We start from the raw sequence: 19,107 nt of genomic DNA on the forward strand, positions 1-19,107 counted from the left end.
TTAAAAGAACCCAGGGAAATTGCACTTAAAATGTCTTATATGCAAAACTTATGGCATTTAGTAATTTGTTGCTCAGTGATCATAGTATACATTAGAGGCTAAGCTTGCCTATCTGTACTATAATATTCAGTTACCATTTAACAGTTGAGACTAAATACTCTGTAAGTGATTCCTGTATGAATGTCTTCCTGTGGTAACAGCTCAAAAAATGATATAATGGTACATATCTTGGGGTGAACCTGAATAATGTGACTTTATGCATGTGTTTGCATTTAATGTGGCCACTCAATTGTATCGTTAATCTCGACATACTGCCTGAGCCTTTTTTTCAAGGAATACACTGAATAACAAATGCATTGTAGACCAAATCTGACAGGCTGCCTACATTTATATGTTTGGAGTAATTAAAGCCCTGCCTCAGAAAGTGCTTGTAAGTTATCTCAGTCTTAGAGAATGCTCAAAAGAATAATGTACCACTTTTTTATCAGGCAAGCCCTGAAAAGTGCAAATGTGTATTCCTTAATGTTTTATTTCATATTGATTTTCTTCTTTTGCATCTTTGCAAAACTTTTTTTGGAGCCTATTAATAACTGGTAGAGTCTCTCATTTGTGATCTATTGGAATTAAACTGCCTTGTTTAGTTTGCATTTCCCCAGACTCTGATTAGCATTCTAATTTCGCTCTTCCCCAAAGGTTTTGTTTTTTGCTGTAATCATCAATACTTTCTGTACAGTCATTGCACTCACTGAATGAAATGTGTTCTATTCAGAACCTTCATGTATATCAAATGCATTTCTTATATTTTATTTTAAAATATTGTCCAACCTGTCTCTCTTTGTTAATTTGTTTCTTTAATTTCCCCACTGTTCGTGACTTTTAAAATATCGAATGTGCTTTTAATGCTCGATACAATTTATCAACTTCTTATGTGGTCAGGAGCTACACTTGTTTTGTCCTACTGTATGATGTGACTTAACAGTTTTCATATTTGCAGTAGGTATTCTAAGTACATATTATGTCCAGTTGTCCTTGCCAGTCTAAATTCTTGTGCACTAGTTCAGTTGCAGACAATTAACTATTGTATGTTGGCATCTGCATAGCCTGCTTTTTGTATGAGTTAAATAGTTTGGTGTAACATTTGTTGAAAAACATTTTACTTCTACTTGTTTAAATATGATGCCTGATGTACCTCCTCAATGTAAAATAATGGTTTTAGTTAAAGTACGGTATATTGTTTTCTGATAGCTCAATTGCATTAGCTTGAGCAGTTTTATGAAAGAAAACAAAATGTATATGTCAGGTCCTGGGTTGGCACAGTTGTTAGCGTTACTGCCTCATAGCACTGGGACCTGGGTTCAATTACAGGTCTGAGGTGCTATCTGTGTGGAGTTTGTATGTTTTCTCTGTGTTCACATGGGATTCCTCAAGGTGCTCCGGTTTCCTCCTACAGTCCAAACACTTACAGGTGGGTCAATTGGCAATTGGAAAATTGTTCTTGGTGTGAGTGAGTGTATGTTTGTGTCTGTCTGCCCTTTGATGGACTACCATCCCATCCAGGGTGTAGCCTGCCTTACACCCATTGCTTGCTGGGATAGGCTCCAGCTTACCCCTGAAACTGAATTTGATAAATTAGCTAAGAATTGGATAGATGGAAGTCAGGTCGTATGTATCATTATGAAGGTAAAATATATCCAGGTTAATTCTGCCTTGATAAATATAATGCATAGAGAATTGTAATACTTCAGAGTGAATGTGAAAAGTGTATATATTTTTTATTTAATCATAATAATAACAATACTGACTGTAATAATTAAAAATACTACCCTTCAAACAATATTCAGTGGTAATAATAGCAGTGTTACTTGCAATAATCACCAAATTACTTGAGGAATTTAGATATTTTAAACAATCAAATGTCTGCAAGTAACATTTTAGAGCTACAGTATCAATAGAATATAATTCTTAGACATCTGTGTTTCATTGTGCTCAGTATAAATACTGAAACAATGAAGAAATTGGTTATAATAAATAGTATGACAGAAGAAAGAAAATTGTTCTGTTGAATAATTGCATAAGAAGGTGTATATAACTATGTATATGTTTATTTTTATTTTAATCAACTTTCTTACAGAATAGGTGAAGAAGAACAGTTTTCCTTAATTTTCAGGAGAAAAATGCAATGGCACATCTTTGGAAAAGACCAGTAGTGTAGTACTGTAGTATGTGATGCACTACTGATTGTAGTAATACTGACACCTGTGGGTGTAAAAAAGGAATGGTGTATCAACCAATCCTGATACGTGTCTAAGGCGCATTTGTTGGGAAAGATCACTGTTGATCTTTGGCCTTCAGAAATGTAGGATTTTGCAGAAATTGGGTTCACATCCTTCAGATGGTCAAATATGGTTGCTGAGGTCTTATTGGAAAAAAAAACAGTGTTTTATCACGTAATATAGTGCTGATTCAGGCAAAGCTGTCCCCCTGCTGGTGAAATCTGGTGAAATGACGTTTCGAAAAGGTCCATTCCTTTTCTCTTTGGCAGAAGGATTGTGTCGTTGATTTGACAAGTACAGAGTCATATCTTCACATTAGAAACAAAGTCATACATATATAAAGATGAAGGGTAAACATTCTATTTTGCATGACTCAGTAAACAACATTTACAATGATTTATTTTACAGAAAGGCTAAGCATCAAAACATATATCAGATGAGTAAAATGCTGTTTTACTCTGTTTTGATACTGTTGTTTATTATATTTTGTTCATATAATTTGACTGTCAGAGAAATTATTGATTAGAGCTATACTATATATAAAGTTGTTCTTTTTATTTATTTATGTGACAGCTTGCTAATTATTTAATGATGTTAAAGATATCAAAATTTCTATAGAACAGAAAACATTTAGTCAATAAGTTTCCAAAATGTAGTATGTATTCAGGAATGTTGAAGAAAATTAAACTTTAATTTATTGTATCTACTGAATGCAGAAATTACATATCATCATACCCGTATCACCCGTGGTGAGATAATAACGTCGTTCCTTATAATTGATGGAAAATGAAATCATGTAGAAGCATTCTTTAAAGGTAATGAAATTTACTGTGAGAATTTTGACTCCTTTTCAGTAACTTCTGGATATTTTAAGTTCAGGTACAGAAAATTGAATTTTATTTAACCTTTGCAGAGAGCAAACAGTTCAATTTTTCACTTCCAGTGCTGTGGATTTTAAATGAAAAATTAATGTTAAAAATACAAATGTGATTCAACACTGTGGGTAATACAATATTTATACATGTATTTAAGAAACACTAAAAATAGATTCAGAAATAAATGGTGCGTGGATTACAAGGGGTCACGTGACAGTAAAATCAACGCATTTTCACCCGCATTGAAACAAAAACATCAGGTACTATAGTCTTGGTGTCATGGAATCTGTGCTAAATGCTTTCATTCACAAAATGTTCTGCTGTACAATTTATGCGAATTTTACAAAGTTTAGCCTTTTATTTTTTTGTGTTTGTGAACAAAAGAAAGGGAATACTGCATTTATGCGTCTAAGCTTCATGATAGAACAGAAAAATAATAAATTAAAATAGATGATTTATATTAAAATAAAACAACATTCTGTCAGAGATTCACATGAATACCTTATATTTTAAAACAATAATCTACATTGATATCTGTTTTGCCCATTTAGGATCCAGTTAAATAAATCTCTTTACCCCCTTGTGTACGTGTTTATCGTGCAAGTTCCACAGTGTAAATTGTTAGATAAAAATTAAATGGATGAACATGTCAGCACTAAATAGAAAAGTCATACAGATTGTTTCCTAAATTCCTCCATAATGTGTTCTTATATTTTCTCATTTTATATTACAGAGGAGAAATGCAATGCAGTGTTGTTACAAAATGACAAAAGGTGACATTTAAAGATGCAGAATAAAGTGCAGAAATAATTGAAATGAGTGTGAAGGAACAAGTGGGAGCTTATGTGCTTTTTTTCTGTTACCATAGGATTTATTCCAGAATAACAAACTGGCAAAAGAAAAACTGCAAAATAGTAGTGTTATTTAGGGCTGTTTCTTTGTAGATTCACGATGAATCGAAAACCTTCTGGCTTTTCATATTTTCTGTTGGACATTTAGTATTTAACTATGTCCAGATATGTCTCCCTGCAAACTTTTTCGGCTCCCTCCTGGGTAAATACCTCTTGATAATAACGCATTCTGAAAGAAATTGAGTGATGGCAAATGCAGACACTGGAATGGTTTAAAAGTAATTGCTTTGTTTACTGAAGTGACCAGCTTTCTGTGCGGAATGCTCTATGCTCTGTGCTTCTGCAGCACTGCACCCCTGAGTTCAGTTCAGGAATAGAGCATGCATGCGCTGGTTGAAATTTGGTTGGTCTTCTGTTTTGTTGCCGATGTAAGAACACTAGAGAGCAGCCTGTGCTTTGTTTTACTTCTAGACGCTATATGACACCAGCATTCATCCCAAATGCTGAAGATGGTTAAAACAACCACACAGGTCTCTAAAGCTCTGCAGATGTGCTTTTTGCAAAAAGAGCAGAGTCGTCAATAGATTTAATAGTGTATATAAAATACTTATACATCAAAAGTGTGATCAAAATAAATTATGATGTCTTGATGTTACTTGATTTTACCTATAATATTTCTTGTTAATATTTCCAAAATGTCATTGATTTTAAATCTTGATAAGACAGTCCTTGCTGTTGTTCAGATACCGGTTAGATCATAGCACACGACGTGAGCTTAATTTGGTTTTAAATGGTAGAAAATCAGCTTTGTAACTAAAAGTAAGGAATCTGCTCATAATGTACTGTATATACTCAGTTTATTGTGCTGAGGATATACTCTATACTGTTTAAAGATGACAGTAAATGTAATTACGTTATGTGGTCTCTGATCTCCAAATGAAAAACATTAAAGATCTGTGCACAATGAATACAGTATATAGCACTGTACTGCTTAAATTTAAAATGAAGGGCAAAACACTTCAGCCTTTCAAAGCAAATTGGCATAAAATGAAAATAATTTTCTGATATAATGATTGTTGTTCTTATATTTTGTTTTTAAAAATGTCTGAAGACATGTGTACTGTAAATAACATTTTGTTTTTATTTAAACATTTTAGTTTACAAAAGAAATAGGATAACTTGCATCTTTGTTCACTCTTGCATTTCTGCTTAACAGATTTTACACAGAAGGTTTACCATAATAAAAACTGTGTTCAGCTGTCCTTTGATGTTCAAGTATCCTGAAATTGAAAGACACATTAAAGCTCAAATTTCCAATCTTTGTGAAAGAACCACTGCACAGCCCCTCTCACTTCAAGTCAACAGGTCCATCAGAAGCTGCTGTAACAACAGTAAATCCATAATCACAGTCTCCGTCGGTCCTCTGCAGTGCAGTGCAAAGTGTGTTTGTTTTAATCCCAGCACTAATGTCACACTTCGCACTCTCTTGATGGCTGTTGTTGACAGTTGCAAGATCCATACTCATTGATGATGACCAGGGCTCCTTCGATGTGGTTGGGTTTGTAATCAACATAGTACTCTTGGGCAGACATGGTAGCCATTTGCTGCATGGTTTGTTTTTGTTTCTGTTTGCGGCGTTGGGTGGTGAAACATTGCCTCATTTGTCTCAGGCTGGCAGGAAAGCACTTCCAAGAAACATACAGCATTAACACCACAATGAGAAAGGAAAATATGAGTGCCATTGTCCCGGTAACCACCTTGTGGATCTGCATAGTGTTTTCATGATCTTCATTCGCCACTGTCACAGTAAACGAGTTGGTCACCACTTCACCTCCTGCGTCCTGCAGATCATACGGGCTTACAGTGGGTCCCTCTTTACTGTAACCTTTTGCCCAATCCTTTGTGGCTGTGTTTATGTCAGTGTCGATTGTTGCATCTACAGGATCTTCACAGAGCTGGAAAGCATAGATTGCATCTAGAACATCCTCACCCTGTGCAATTTCAGGGCTGGCACACAGTAAGGTACTATCATGCTGCCCCTGGAAGTTGCTAAGCCATGAGGCCAGAGCACAGACATTTCTACTGCACTCCCATTCATTGCCAGAGAGGGTGATGCTAGTCAGGGATGTCCAGGAATCCAGAATTCTTTGATCAATGTAGGTAAGCCTGTTGGAATCCAGCTGCAGTGATTTCAGGTTAGGCACGCTTTCGAAAACATGAGGTTCAATGTATTCAATCTCATTTCCCGAAAAGTCGATTTTTTCTAGAAAATTCCAAGTCCACTCTAGAGTACTGACCACGATGGTGGCTTTATTCCTGCGCATGTAGAGGGTGCGCAGTGAGATGAGCCGGGGGAAGTGGGCGAGGTTGACTTTCACAAGTTCATTGTGCTCTAAATGCAGCTCGGTGAGCTTTAACAATCCTGCAAAAGAGTTACGAGCCAGGCTCTGCAGTTGGTTGTAGCCCAAATCTAGAAACTGCATGCTACGACAGTCCTGGAAAATCCTCACTGGTACATACTTGAGTGCATTTGACCGTAAGTGTAAGGTGGTAAGCTTCCTAAGGCCATGGAAAAGATCTGGCTCCAATGCCTGTAGGTTATTGTAAGATAAATCCAAATTTCTCAGGTTGGGCATGGGTCTGAAAGTGGTGTTTGGGAGGGTCTCTATCTTGTTGGAACTGAGAATGAGTTCTTTAACCCTGCGCAGTCTCTGGAAAGCATTCTCTTCCACAGAGTAGATGCGATTGTGATCCAGATAGAGCCATGTGAGCTGCATTAACCCCGCAAATTGTCCGTCACGCAGCTCTGAAAGGCTGTTGTACCGCAGAGACAAGCCCATGATACCCGAGAGGTTGTGAGGCATTTCTGTCAGATTCAGAGACTCACAGTACAATAGCCTGCCGTCACAGCGACAGAGCTTCGGACATATGCTCTCCACAACTGGAAACATTTTTAAAAAGATGCCCAGTGTGCACAGTATCAATCCTGGGGGCTTTCTTAGCAGCCACTTTAGGTAGAGACCAATAAGAAGGAAATCCATTAGCATGAATATTCCTAAATATAGCAGAGAAAAAGTCCATTGAATCTTTCAAATTTTACATCATATTTATAAACTCCCATTTAGAATTTTTTTTCTGAGCTTTTTATAGCAAGAAATAGTCTTGCTAAGATGAAAATAAGAGAATTAATAAAAATAAAAGACAAGTGACTTTGTTCATGTTAGATATCAGGGAGTAAGAGGAGAGGAGAAAAAAAAGCTTTCTTCATGAACCAATTTCATATGAAAGGATTCTTACTCACCCTTTTCCAGAGACTGACAACCTCTATTCAGCTGCTCTCTTTGTGTTGAGTCTAATTATGTGCGAATCTAAAAAAGACCCCACTGTGGTACAAATTCAGTCCCCTTTCTCAGTTGACACAAAAATCTGGCAAGCTTACAATGTCTTAGTTCTCTTCATGTGAAAGAGCCAGAAAGAGGATTCCAAGTAGCTTTCAGCTGACTTGTAGAAACTGCAAGTTTCCCCCGCTGTATGCATGAGCTTTATCCTTCCTCTGCTGCTTCTCTGCAGTAAATGCTGCGATGATCAGAGAGGGGAAGAAAAAAGCCCTCAAAACTCTTTTTGCTAATGACTCCTCCGATCTGTCAACACAAATTACTGTCCATCACTTGAAGTGACCAGTGACCACGATGGCCTTTAATCCTCTGAGACAGCTCATTATTCATTCAGTGACCGCCTGAAAAAAAGAAGAAGCTAGGGCTTCTGTTTTTCCTTCTTTGCGTTTTTATTTATTATTTTATTTTATTTTCAGTTTAAGCCTCTTTATAATTTACTATTTTTTTCCTTTATGCTGTTTCACTTTATCTGGAAGGTAAGGCTTAGAAGGCAGCGACGGCTTCTTGAAAGAAAAGGTTTCTTTCCCTTACAGCAGAGTACTGTACTGGCAAAGCATGCAGAAGCACCTTCTGTTCACTGAGTGTCGTAAGCCACTCACGATTCAGGCAGGGCAGCTATGGTCTCTCTCTCTATCTCTCTCTCCCTTGCTCTCTCACTCTCTCTCTTAGACATTGGCATATTGAAAAGGGGCTGGGCTTAAAACTGGGGTTTTAATGAAGCACTGAGCTAATGCATGCTCTTTTTTAATAAAATGAAATGCTATCTGTCTGCTGCCTTCTGCTTTTAGAATACCATCTCCTCATTATTACAAATTAATATTCTGCTAATGACTTGAAAGCATTTTACATGTTGACTGTCCCGTGTTGAATATGTATAATCCACTAAAATGTGCAAAGATGAAAATGAAAACTGTGTTTTTGATCATATTGATAAAAATACATTCTCTCTGCATGACAGAGAAAGAATTTCTGCTCAGCAGGAGTATCTAAATGCAGACTGAAAGATAAATTATTGGTGATTGTTTTTTTATATATTGGTTGACCTAGGAAATAGAGGTGTATTATACTCTTTAAAATAATGCCTTTCATAGAGGTATAGCATGCCTTTTATAGAAAGAGGTAGGTGTCCTAGAAGCACTGCATCAGTTTATGATGCATAGAGATGCTGTTTGAAGTCTCTGAAAGGTCTCTAAAGTCTCTCATGCCAAGTTCTCACTGCTTTAGTTTTAGATGTGAACTAATTTACAAGACTAAGAAAGGAAAGGGAATATATAGTGAAATTTTCGCAACAGGCAGACAAATCCCTTAGTTCATTGTTGTCAACACTTGATTGCATGTACTGCACATACAGAAAACCTACAAGAAAGAATTGAAATTATGAAAGGCTGTTTATGTTTTTCTCAGTTTTTGAACAAACCCCATGTTTTATGAACTCATTCCGTCACTGAAGTAAAATGCTTAAATTCAAATGTTTTTTGTCTGTTAGTAAAATAACATAAAAATTCAGCTCATGAGTTTAATTTCCTTGCTCTGCCAGTGCCACACCAAGCCTTGTCATTTTAGTCCTTTTAATTTTCAAGAACAATGAACTGTGACATACTGTTACATGAAACAAACATGCTTTTGTCTCATATCAGTTGTAAGTTTGAATCACATTTTGCCTTGCGTTGTGCGAAATCAGAATTTGCCAGAATCCCAAAAGAGTTCCATCATTCTGTTCCTTGTCTGTACACAGGAGTGTTCATAGCTAAAATGACGCAAGAAAGCTGTTTCTTAAAACTTCTTTGCTTGTCCACAGTAGCCTCATAGCCTCTGTGTTAAGAACAGGATCATTTATTATTATTAGAACCTAAAAAGTTAAGTAAAAATGCATTCTTATCCTTGATAGTTATAGCATGTTAGCAACACAGTTGTTGCTCTTCAGATTAAATGAAAGTAAAATATACATTTGCTGACACAAAAATAGAATTTGGTGACAAAGAAACTGTAGGAACTCTTATTTATGAAGTACAAATGGATCAAACACAGAGGCAAAATGGCACAGCTCGAGTAAATGTTCTTTCCATGTTCTTGACATTACTATGTAGTCCCAATTTACAAATGTAACAGCTTACGTTCATGATCAAAGACACTCTCATTAAGAACAACTAAATTGGAGGTCTGGAATTGAAACCTAACTAAGGATAAATGAATTAATAAAAAGTACCACCTAAATTATTTATTTTTATAATGAATCATATTATATTATTTAATATTTGCAGATTGCCTTAGCTCTATGTTTATCTAATTTAGTTGAAAATGCTTAATTAATGGGAGTAAGTTTTTTTGCAGAATTAAAGAAATGAAAACTGATAATAAGCTTATACAATGGAAATTGAAATGTCTTTATATCTTTTTTTTTTCTCTCGTCTCACTTTAAACATAATAAATGCCTGCACCATAAGCTAATGACCTGGTGCACTGTAATGATTTGACACAGCCAACAGGAGATGGGAGTATCCAGGTCATCAGTTTAACAGATGTGACTTTTAAAGGGTTGACTCTGAAAAATGCGCATGCCTCTCAGTCAGACGGACAAAGATTTGAATCTGGTCTAAGAGATAACCTTGGTTTGCTTCTTTGACCATGTTCTTGTAGTTTTGGGCCTTAGTCTAGCATGAAGACTACTTCACCCACTTCAGGAAAACAAAATTTATGGGCCAATAGATAATTATAAAGGGATAAAACTGACTTCAACATTAAAAATCAGTTTTTGAAAATAATTTAAATATGTATAAAGATAATCTTAATTATTATTTTTTTATTTACATGCATGCAAAACATAAAGATGTTGCTGTAAAGGCAATAAAAGCCTAAATATCATGGTGTCTGTAAATGCAAAGTGCTATTTGCAGACAAAGTATCAGACACTGTGTCAGATTAAAACAGACAGTATCATTTTGACCTAAATTGTACAGAAACTTTATTGCTTTTTCATATCAAGACCACATGTGCTGGGGAGGTTTTGTGAGCTCACTGGACACATTTTTAAGGCAGTCAAACTTCACAAAAGTTCTAAAGTGTCATGTAGAAACATAGAAAAATAGTATGACAAGTGGGGCTTCAAACTAAAAAATAAAAATTATTTTGGTATTCTTCATCATATTTTGTTGTTTCCCTTTTCAGTGATATTATATTGTGAAGTCACATGGTTTAATTATTTTCTTGTCCTCCTTGCCTTTAAAGAAAATAGATTTACAGTGATGAATTTAATGCTTACATGTGAAAACGTATACTGAACTTTTAAAAGAAAACATAAACTAATAGTTACAGTATGTAATAACTATCAATAGTGTTTACATAAAGTATGTTTATTTTCTACTCCTGATTCACTGTCACTGATTGTCAACATAGTGTTGCTTTCTCATTGACAAAGTCAACCCAGTGGAATTCTTCAAAATCAACAGTAAATTATGAACCAAAGCAGACACGTTGAAACTATGTGGAAGTGCATTAAAAACTGATAACAGAAGGTACTTCTTTACCCAAAGGGTTGTGGGAATATGGAACAAGCTACCCAGCCATGTTGCAGAAGCCGACACCCTGGTTTCTTCCAAGAAACAATTGAATGAGGTCCTTGGATCAATTAACTATTGACAAGTGGGCTAGATGGGTTGAATGGCCTCCTCTCATTTATAAACTTTCTAATGTTTTTATTCTTGAACCTGATTGTAGAGTAACTGTCCTTCTGGAGAAACCATCTTAATGTTCTTTATGAATGGGCTATGCTAGCTCCCCACATCAAGCCATAGGACATAAACTAGAAACAGATAATGCAGAACCATGAAAATGGTTAGCAAGAGAATTAGTATAACATGTTTTGTTTGCTTTGAATATGCTTAATCAATATCCTATTATCTTCTGCTAATGTTTTCTGCAACATTAGGTTTCTAACCACATTATCCTATAAGACTGATTTACCAGTATATACCTCAATAGAAATCATGTATTTAATCTAATATAGCTCCTAAAGTAAAAAATATTTATATATATATTGTATATCTTACATTCAAGGCAGTATGGAAGCCCATGATAAACTACTATCTGTTCTTATGTATACAGTAACTAATTTGAAAATATGATTTAGTTGTTCTGTACTGACCCTTATTCATTTGCAGAACTTTCTGATTGAAACCAAGGTCTATGGTGTAGTTTCCCGTCATGTTTTTGCTACCATTATGCCCTTTGTATTTCCCAGTAATCTTTTCAGCACCATTCAGGGATGCAATCAATAATCTTTTTGAAGATGAGCTATCATGTACATTTCCTTTCTGAATAACTTTTGTCTGGCTTGCAAATAGATAAGAAATGTTAAATTCTTGTATTTACCAGACTTTATGGACTGTTGTAACCCTTATTTTTGAATGAGATTTGTTTTAAGTTCCGAATCTAAGCAATTTCATTTTCACTGTCCTTCCACACAATTTCAAGTCAAATTGACTTTCTATTTATAGAGCAGCATGCACTTCCAACATACTGTAGATATTCAGAAGGGAAATTATTCCTCTTTGAGAGAAACTGAGATCACTGTTCTATGAAATGTCATCTAGTCTCAAAATACGAAGTCATAAGTTAAAACTCTCATCTGATAATAACATAAAAAGTGCTGCATATTAGAGTAGGTAAGCGACTCATTATTTTGTCCAAGAATCTCATCTGAAGGATACTAGAATGGTAACATTTATTAGATATTTCCAAGGTGTGATTATTTGCTCCATGTAACCCCAACTCTTTCCAAATCACTTCCTGTCATTAGGCTTGGACTTCGTACTGTAGAGTGCACAACTTAGATATCCAAGAGCCACAGGGTATCTATTGTTATGACAGAGATGAACGTCAGAAAACATTTAGGAGCAATTACAAACTAAAAAACCTTCTCTCACCGCTGTAATTATCTCATCAGCTCCAGGCTACTTAAACTCCGCCTTTCCCATGGTCAGATGCTCTGTCATGGAGCTTCCTACTGATTCAGGAAGCACTAGCACTAACCATCTAGCACTAATCATCCCATCAGTACTTCAGGATTCTGCCTGAATCAGCCTGGCTGCCCAAACCCGAGCTGGAACCACATGGCCAGATGAATCCCTATCTGCACCTAACTCATTATGCCTTCTCTGCAACCAACCAGATCAGTCGGACTATGCAGCTTCCAGGTCTTCCTGACCTCTTGGCAGCGCAGTTTCCCCTGAATTGCTCAGCTAAACTGCTTCATGCCATGCTGGTCCTCTTTAGCCTGGCTGCACAGTGTGTTCCCTTTTTTGTATGTCCCCTGTCTGCCTTCCCTGTTTCATTCCTCTTTTGTCTGCCTGCACAGCACATCCCCAGCTCTCATCTCTCCAGTTGCCTTCACTTACACCAAGCTAGTAGACTCCTCATCATATCTTACAGATGCAGCACTTTCCACCTCAATCCTGTGTCATAACAGAAACCATATGGGGACTGAGAAAATGAGACCCTGAGATTTTCATCCAATAAAATTTAAAGGATCCCAGTAGTTATTTTGGTTTATTTTTTTGTATCAAGAACGTCTCTCCAAATCTGTTCAATGGTTATTTTAACCTGTCTGTGATATTATTCAATCATTTCTTAAAAGAAGGCAGGATATCAGCTTGATTTACTGTAGCTAGGTAACTTGTTTCAGGTAGAACTATGCATGTACTCTTGTTAAGATGGACTTAAATTAGCCTGTCACTTGTAGAGGCAACTTGTAGAATGTGTCCTGAAGACATTTCACATAATTGTTACTGTTCTATGTACTGTTTGTTTTCATAAAATAGGAAATCAACTGCTGATTTGTATTTTTTACACGCCCAGCTTGGGAGTACCAATTGTTAACAACCCTGACATATTGCTACAGAAGAAAGGAGAAGCTGTGCATGCACTTCTCCAGCATGCCCATCTATCAAAGCCTATAGACATTTGGCACAGTGTTTGCACTGACTGGTAGAGTGACACATTTCTCACTAAAGCTATTGCAAGCTTGCAGACCATTGTACACCATTACCACTGCTTTGAGAGTGCTGGTTACAGTTAGATAATGATAAAGATAGGCTGTAGGACATAATCTGTTCTCTGAATTAAAACCTCTTCTGACTGGCCTGCTTAGGAGTTCCCTCTTTTTGTAATCTAACTATACATTAATTACTGTGAAGGAACATGTTTTTTTTTATTTTAATCCTTATCATTCATCAATTCCCATTCCTAAACAATTGGAGCCATCATATTTGAACACTGAATTATTGGTATAGTCAATAAAAATGATATTTTTCCTCAAGCAAACATCAGAAGGTCATAGTTTTCCAGTGCACTGTACATTTTCTAATGTTCAAAATTAATGAAAAAATGTAACTAAACAAAACATATAAAGAACCAGCACTTCTTTGAAAATCGTGTTTTGATTGTCAGAATGTTTTTTCACTTGAAAATATGCAGAAGACATACAGTGGTGTGAAAAAGTGTTTGCCCCCTTCCTGATTTCTTATTTTTTTGCATGTTTGTCACACTGACAATCACTTTTTCACACAGGACCATGTAGGTTTGGATTTTTTTTCCCCATAATAATAAAAACCTTCATTTAAAAACCTCGTTTTGTGTTTACTTGTGTTATCTTTGTCTAATATTTTTATATATTATTTGTTTGATGATCTGAAAAATTTCGGTGTGACAAACATGCAAAAAAATAAGAAATCAGGAAGGGGGCAAACACTTTTTCACACCACTGTACATACGTAGAATTACAAAATAATTCACACTTTGGCATTTGTTGCTTTAAATGTAATGCATTTGTTTTGTTTTTTTCTCTGCCAAATATTTTTTTTTTATTCTACCATTTCATCAGCATCCACTAACCAGAGGCCACTCAGGAGTTATGATAAATTGTAATGTGATTACAAAACCAGAAGTCTTGCTTCAGGAAATGCTTTTTAAAACAGAACTTATAGCTGTTAATGGATCATTGACTTCACCACTGCAACAGTGTCAGAAGTACAGAAAAGAAATGGATCAAGCTAGATTCTTGAAACGAAATGTTTTTTTTTATTAAATCAAGGGGAAAACATAGCTTTTATCTAATAATGACCAGTTGTTATAATGAGGTACTTCCAGCAGATGGCAACTAGATTCTTTCTGTATCTCAAGGCAGATAAACAGACATAATTTGAGGAATGATAAAAGGAAGACAAAGGGCAACATGTTATAATTCTGTTATCATGGATGGTGCCTGTTAGGACTGGGGCTTTGGTGACACGAGTTCTCTCTGTGGTAATGCTGCTTTTTCTTCCCAGCACAATGGTTCTGCACTGTTCTTTTTAAGTTTTTAAAGCCGAAATGGAAGCTTTACTCTCCTCAGTCAATCTTAAGAAATAACGTGAAGTTCTGTAAAACAATATTCCCAGTTAGCTACAAAAGCATTTAATTACATAATGCTACAGTCAGGCGATAACCTTACTTGTATTTGTGTGTCTTGAAGTTTGGTCTCATGAGAGCTAGGAAAATATCTGCTTCAATAAGCATCTCCTAACGCTAAATGGGAAATCAATAAAACTTCATCTTCACTGTATCTCCCGTTAGGTGGCCAAATTTTAACGGCACAAATGTCACATGTTTTGTCAGCACTTGTCCTCTGAAATAGTCTGTAATGTGAAAAAAAGCTTTATACCCTGCAAAGAGGAAGTTAAGGTACTGTACCATTAAAAAATATAAAAGTCCCGTTTGTTTTTACATGATATTCTTCCTTATACTACTTTAAGGTAATGCACAGTGTCTTGCAAAGTTTAAACCCTTGTGTAACACGGTTTACACATTTTTTTGCAGTCATGAAATTTTGAAGAAGTAATTAATGTGTGTTATATGCAACAACCTACTCCACTCATTAAGAAAAATGAAAGAAAGAAGAAATGAATTAGTATGATAGAAAAATGGAAGTCATGATTGCAAACTATTTAAAACCCTTTATTGTGGCAAATCTAAATTAATTTACGTGCAGAAAATTACCTTAATGAACCACATAATTACTTAAGTGGCCTCAATCTGTGTGTAATAATAGAGTTTCACATAATTTCATAATAAATACACCTATCTTTGTAAGGTTCCTCAGTCAGTTACTGAATTTCAAGCAAAGAAAATCTGAAGACTGTATAATAAGGCACAGATCAGGGAAAGGGTATAAAGTAAATATTTTATTTACTTTAATATCTCTTTAAGCACGTTGAAGTCTATCAGTAAGTAGTGGAAGGCCCCCAGACACTGCCTAGATCAGGATGTCCCTCAACACTGAGCAGCCTGGTAAGTAGGAAACTGGTTAGGGATGCAAATGTGAGTCCAGCTGTGACACTGAAAGAGCTACAGAGTCCAGTGGCTGATTTGTGTATGTGTATGAGCCAACAATATCACAGTCACTCCACACAGCTGGCTTGAACCCATTTCAGTTCCCACATGGAGTTTTCAACAAAGAACCTGAATGATCCTGCAAAGATGTGGCAAAAGTTATTATGGTCAGACTAGAAAAAACTGAAACAATTTGGTCTAAATGCAAATTGTTATATTTGATGCAAAAGCATAGTGCATCACTCAGTCAACACTGTCTGTACTGTCAAATATTATGGTGGCGGTATTATGTTATACTGTAGTCATGCTTATCTGCAGGGAGTGGGAAACTTTCTAAGACTGATGGTAATAGAGATGGAGTAAAGTACTGGCAAAGTACTTAGAAGAAAATCTTCTTCAGATTTTAAACTGCAACAAGAAAATCAGGTTTCAATAAATAAAGCCAAAACTATAATGGAATGGCTTAAAAATAAGAAAGTGGATGTTTTAAAATGGTCCAATCATAGTCCTGACCAATTAAGGATCTGGGGAAGACTGGAAGACTGCTGTGCTGAGAAAATCTGCCAAGACAATTGCACCAAATCATGGTGTGAAGCTGGTAGTGACTTACAGTATGAAATAAGAGATTCAGCTGTAATTAATGCCAAAAGAGCTTACTCCAAATATTACGTTTCTGGGTTTGAAAACTTCAATACAATCGACATTTACTGTAACGTATCTTATACTCAGATGTCCTCATTTTAAGCGTTCAGGCTTAATTGCATCATTTTGTAGTTTCTCAAAATTAAACACCATAGAAAGGATCTGAATGCATTTGAAGCACCCAGGAATCAGGTTGTCAGTATGTCTTCAGGGATGTGACCCTGCATGTTGGACACATTCCTGTTTTACTTTGTGCTCTCTAAAAGGCCAATTGTGCTTGAAACATAAAAATATTGGAGACAAAAACCATATAGGGTTGAAGTGAACCACTGTGACACTGCTTCTGAAACTGCAGTTTTGTTTAAACAAGAGCAACAATAATATTTTTTAAATCAACACTTTAAAAAACTAAACTTTCGGTAACAGTTTACGTCATAGAAAGTAGTGAAAATTGTAAAGTCAAAACATAATTGTTGTGGACATACCAAAGACGTTGTCTTAGCAGCATTACACAGTAAATATACTGAGTTCCTTGTTTCTTGATTCAGGATGCTGTAGTGGAGAAAATGTTGAGGTGAGCCATTTCCACTCATGCTGAAGAAAGAACAATAACATGCATGGCCTTAGGGGCAGGAACATGAAAACCCCAGTGCAAAATATTCAAGTAGCTAATGGCACGTTGTAAGAAGCTGGTGCTGAAACAGTAGAGCAGTGTGTGCACTGTGTTGTACTATGAAGGACAGAACTGAGTTTCCATTTTACAAAAGCAAATTGCCGGAAACATTTGAAACACATCATTGTCTTTAACTGAGCTGAACAATGCCATTGCAAGCTCTTCTATGCATGTCATGATCTTTAATTAACTGAATAAGCAGATGTAAGTCACTGTTACCGACTTCATTCTTGACAAATGTACATGGAAGAACTTTGATCTTTACTTTTGTTTTGATATTATTTCTACAGGCTAGTTAGCTGTAGCTTGTCCTTGACTTGCAAGGTATGTGACCAGCAATTGTAAATATCAACCAAAGGATTTACAGTTTCATCAGTGTAATTTGAAAAGTGCTTTGAGACTGCCTTTGCTAAGTCATTCCATTTCAAAACCAATTTCTAGTAATGTTATTCACGTACTGTACATTTACCAGTCCCACTTAAAAAAAAAAAAACACTCCATAGTATTTGGAGTAGTGGAGTGATGTACACTATATACAATCCATTAATTTCTATTAGAAATCACGTTAGAAAAAAAACAAAAAATATTGAAAAAGGATTCTGTGAATCATATTTGACAGACCACTGAAATGCAGCTTAAGGTCCTGTGTAAATAAACAAGGCAGTTTCCTAGCTGTCTGATTAGACTAGTGTCAACAAAAGCTAAATCTTCTGACAAGAGAAAAATCATCCCCAGTGGGTTCTGTTGGACTGCTTTAGCACAGTAAAAGATGTAAAGCCATTAAATAAAGCGATTAAACAGTGATGGCCCAAGATATTTTGGGTTCTGTTTTCTTCGCATTTTGGGAACTTTCCTTTTCCAAAAAGAGAAAGTCAATCACAAAGGTAATCGTTACATTTAAATTGCATGTAACACCTCTTTCAACACTGGATCAGATTATAATATTTTAACATTTAAAGAGGTCTTTACTTTTTTTATTTCTCTCTATAAAATAAGTACACTGTCTGTATAAACAGTAAGTGCATATTTTTAAAGAAAACAGCTTGATCTGAATGTTTTCTCCCTGCAGTTCTTAACATCTTTAATTACTAATTAAGACAGTAGTTTTCAGTTCAGTCCCATGCCCCAGTCAGACTGTGAGGACCATGATTCTCTCCACAGCACGTGTTCTTTGATAAGGTGATGCTGTTAATGCCCAAACAACTTCCCTGGGGCTCTGCCTGCTGGTGCGCTGTCCCCACCAGCTGCTAGCCACACAGAAAACTTGCAACTGTAAAGAAATCCATTTCAGAAACAACTATATCTTCAATTCTTTTCCTATAAGGCAATATTAATCCTACAACATATATCAATAAATAAACACCTGCTGCCAAGGTGCCAAGAAATCTAGCATGAGGATTTTCTAACAATGCTACCTGGATAGTAGAGATACTCAGATTAAAGCCCTGAACATAATAAGAAACTCACTGCACATCAACACACAGAATCATTCCATCAATGCCAATTTGGCCTGCAAACTATCACTGTTTGCTCTTCCTTCATGATTGCTTGGCAAGTAATTGGTAAGCTGAACCTTGAAATCACATGCTTTTTCTTTTAATAACTTGAGACTTGCTTTAATGTTTCACATTTACCTTTTAAAGGAATGTAACTTGCAGAACATTTTCACAAATGGTTGGTCATCAATGTTATTTGTATTGATTATTTAGGGAATTGTCTCCCTCACTTTTTTTTTTGATACCATTTGTTTTTTGTGCACCCAAATCCTTAGAGATATAACCGCCTTCAGCAAAATATTGGTTGCCTGAATAGGAAATTTCCATGAACTATTACTTCTATCGTGAAATATTGCTACCAGGAAATAACTTGTTTCCACGTGGTAAAAATAAGAAAACAAAACGCTAAGCAATCTTATCTCAATCCCATCTCCCATTTAAGAATGTAAATAAAACATACGAATGATTAGTTATTCTTTTTTTAAAAAAATGCCATGTTCATCCGCAGAAAGTTGAGTTTCCAGCATTAAAGATATTG

At 35.7% G+C, this 19,107-nt stretch overlaps 2 protein-coding genes across 5 annotated transcripts in view; one reads left to right on the forward strand and one right to left on the reverse strand.

Annotated features, from left to right (window-relative positions):
* ctnna2 (catenin (cadherin-associated protein), alpha 2) overlaps positions 1-19,107 on the forward strand; it is a 559,287-nt gene that overhangs the window by 379,700 nt on the left and 160,480 nt on the right. The window lies entirely within an intron of this gene.
* lrrtm1 (leucine rich repeat transmembrane neuronal 1) lies at positions 5,118-7,975 on the reverse strand. The gene has a single exon (XM_015343968.2). It carries the CDS (start codon positions 7,044-7,046, stop codon positions 5,469-5,471), a length of 1,578 nt encoding a protein of 525 aa, XP_015199454.1. The 5' UTR covers positions 7,047-7,975; the 3' UTR covers positions 5,118-5,468.

This window comes from Lepisosteus oculatus, chromosome 1, assembly GCF_040954835.1.
Source record: "Lepisosteus oculatus isolate fLepOcu1 chromosome 1, fLepOcu1.hap2, whole genome shotgun sequence".
NCBI classification, from domain to species: Eukaryota; Metazoa; Chordata; class Actinopteri; order Semionotiformes; family Lepisosteidae; genus Lepisosteus; species Lepisosteus oculatus.

Bases quoted from the DNA above. Each gene is read 5' to 3' on its own strand.
- lrrtm1 (XM_015343968.2), bottom strand. From the start codon at position 7,046: ATGCTAATGGATTTCCTTCTTATTGGTCTCTACCTAAAGTGGCTGCTA.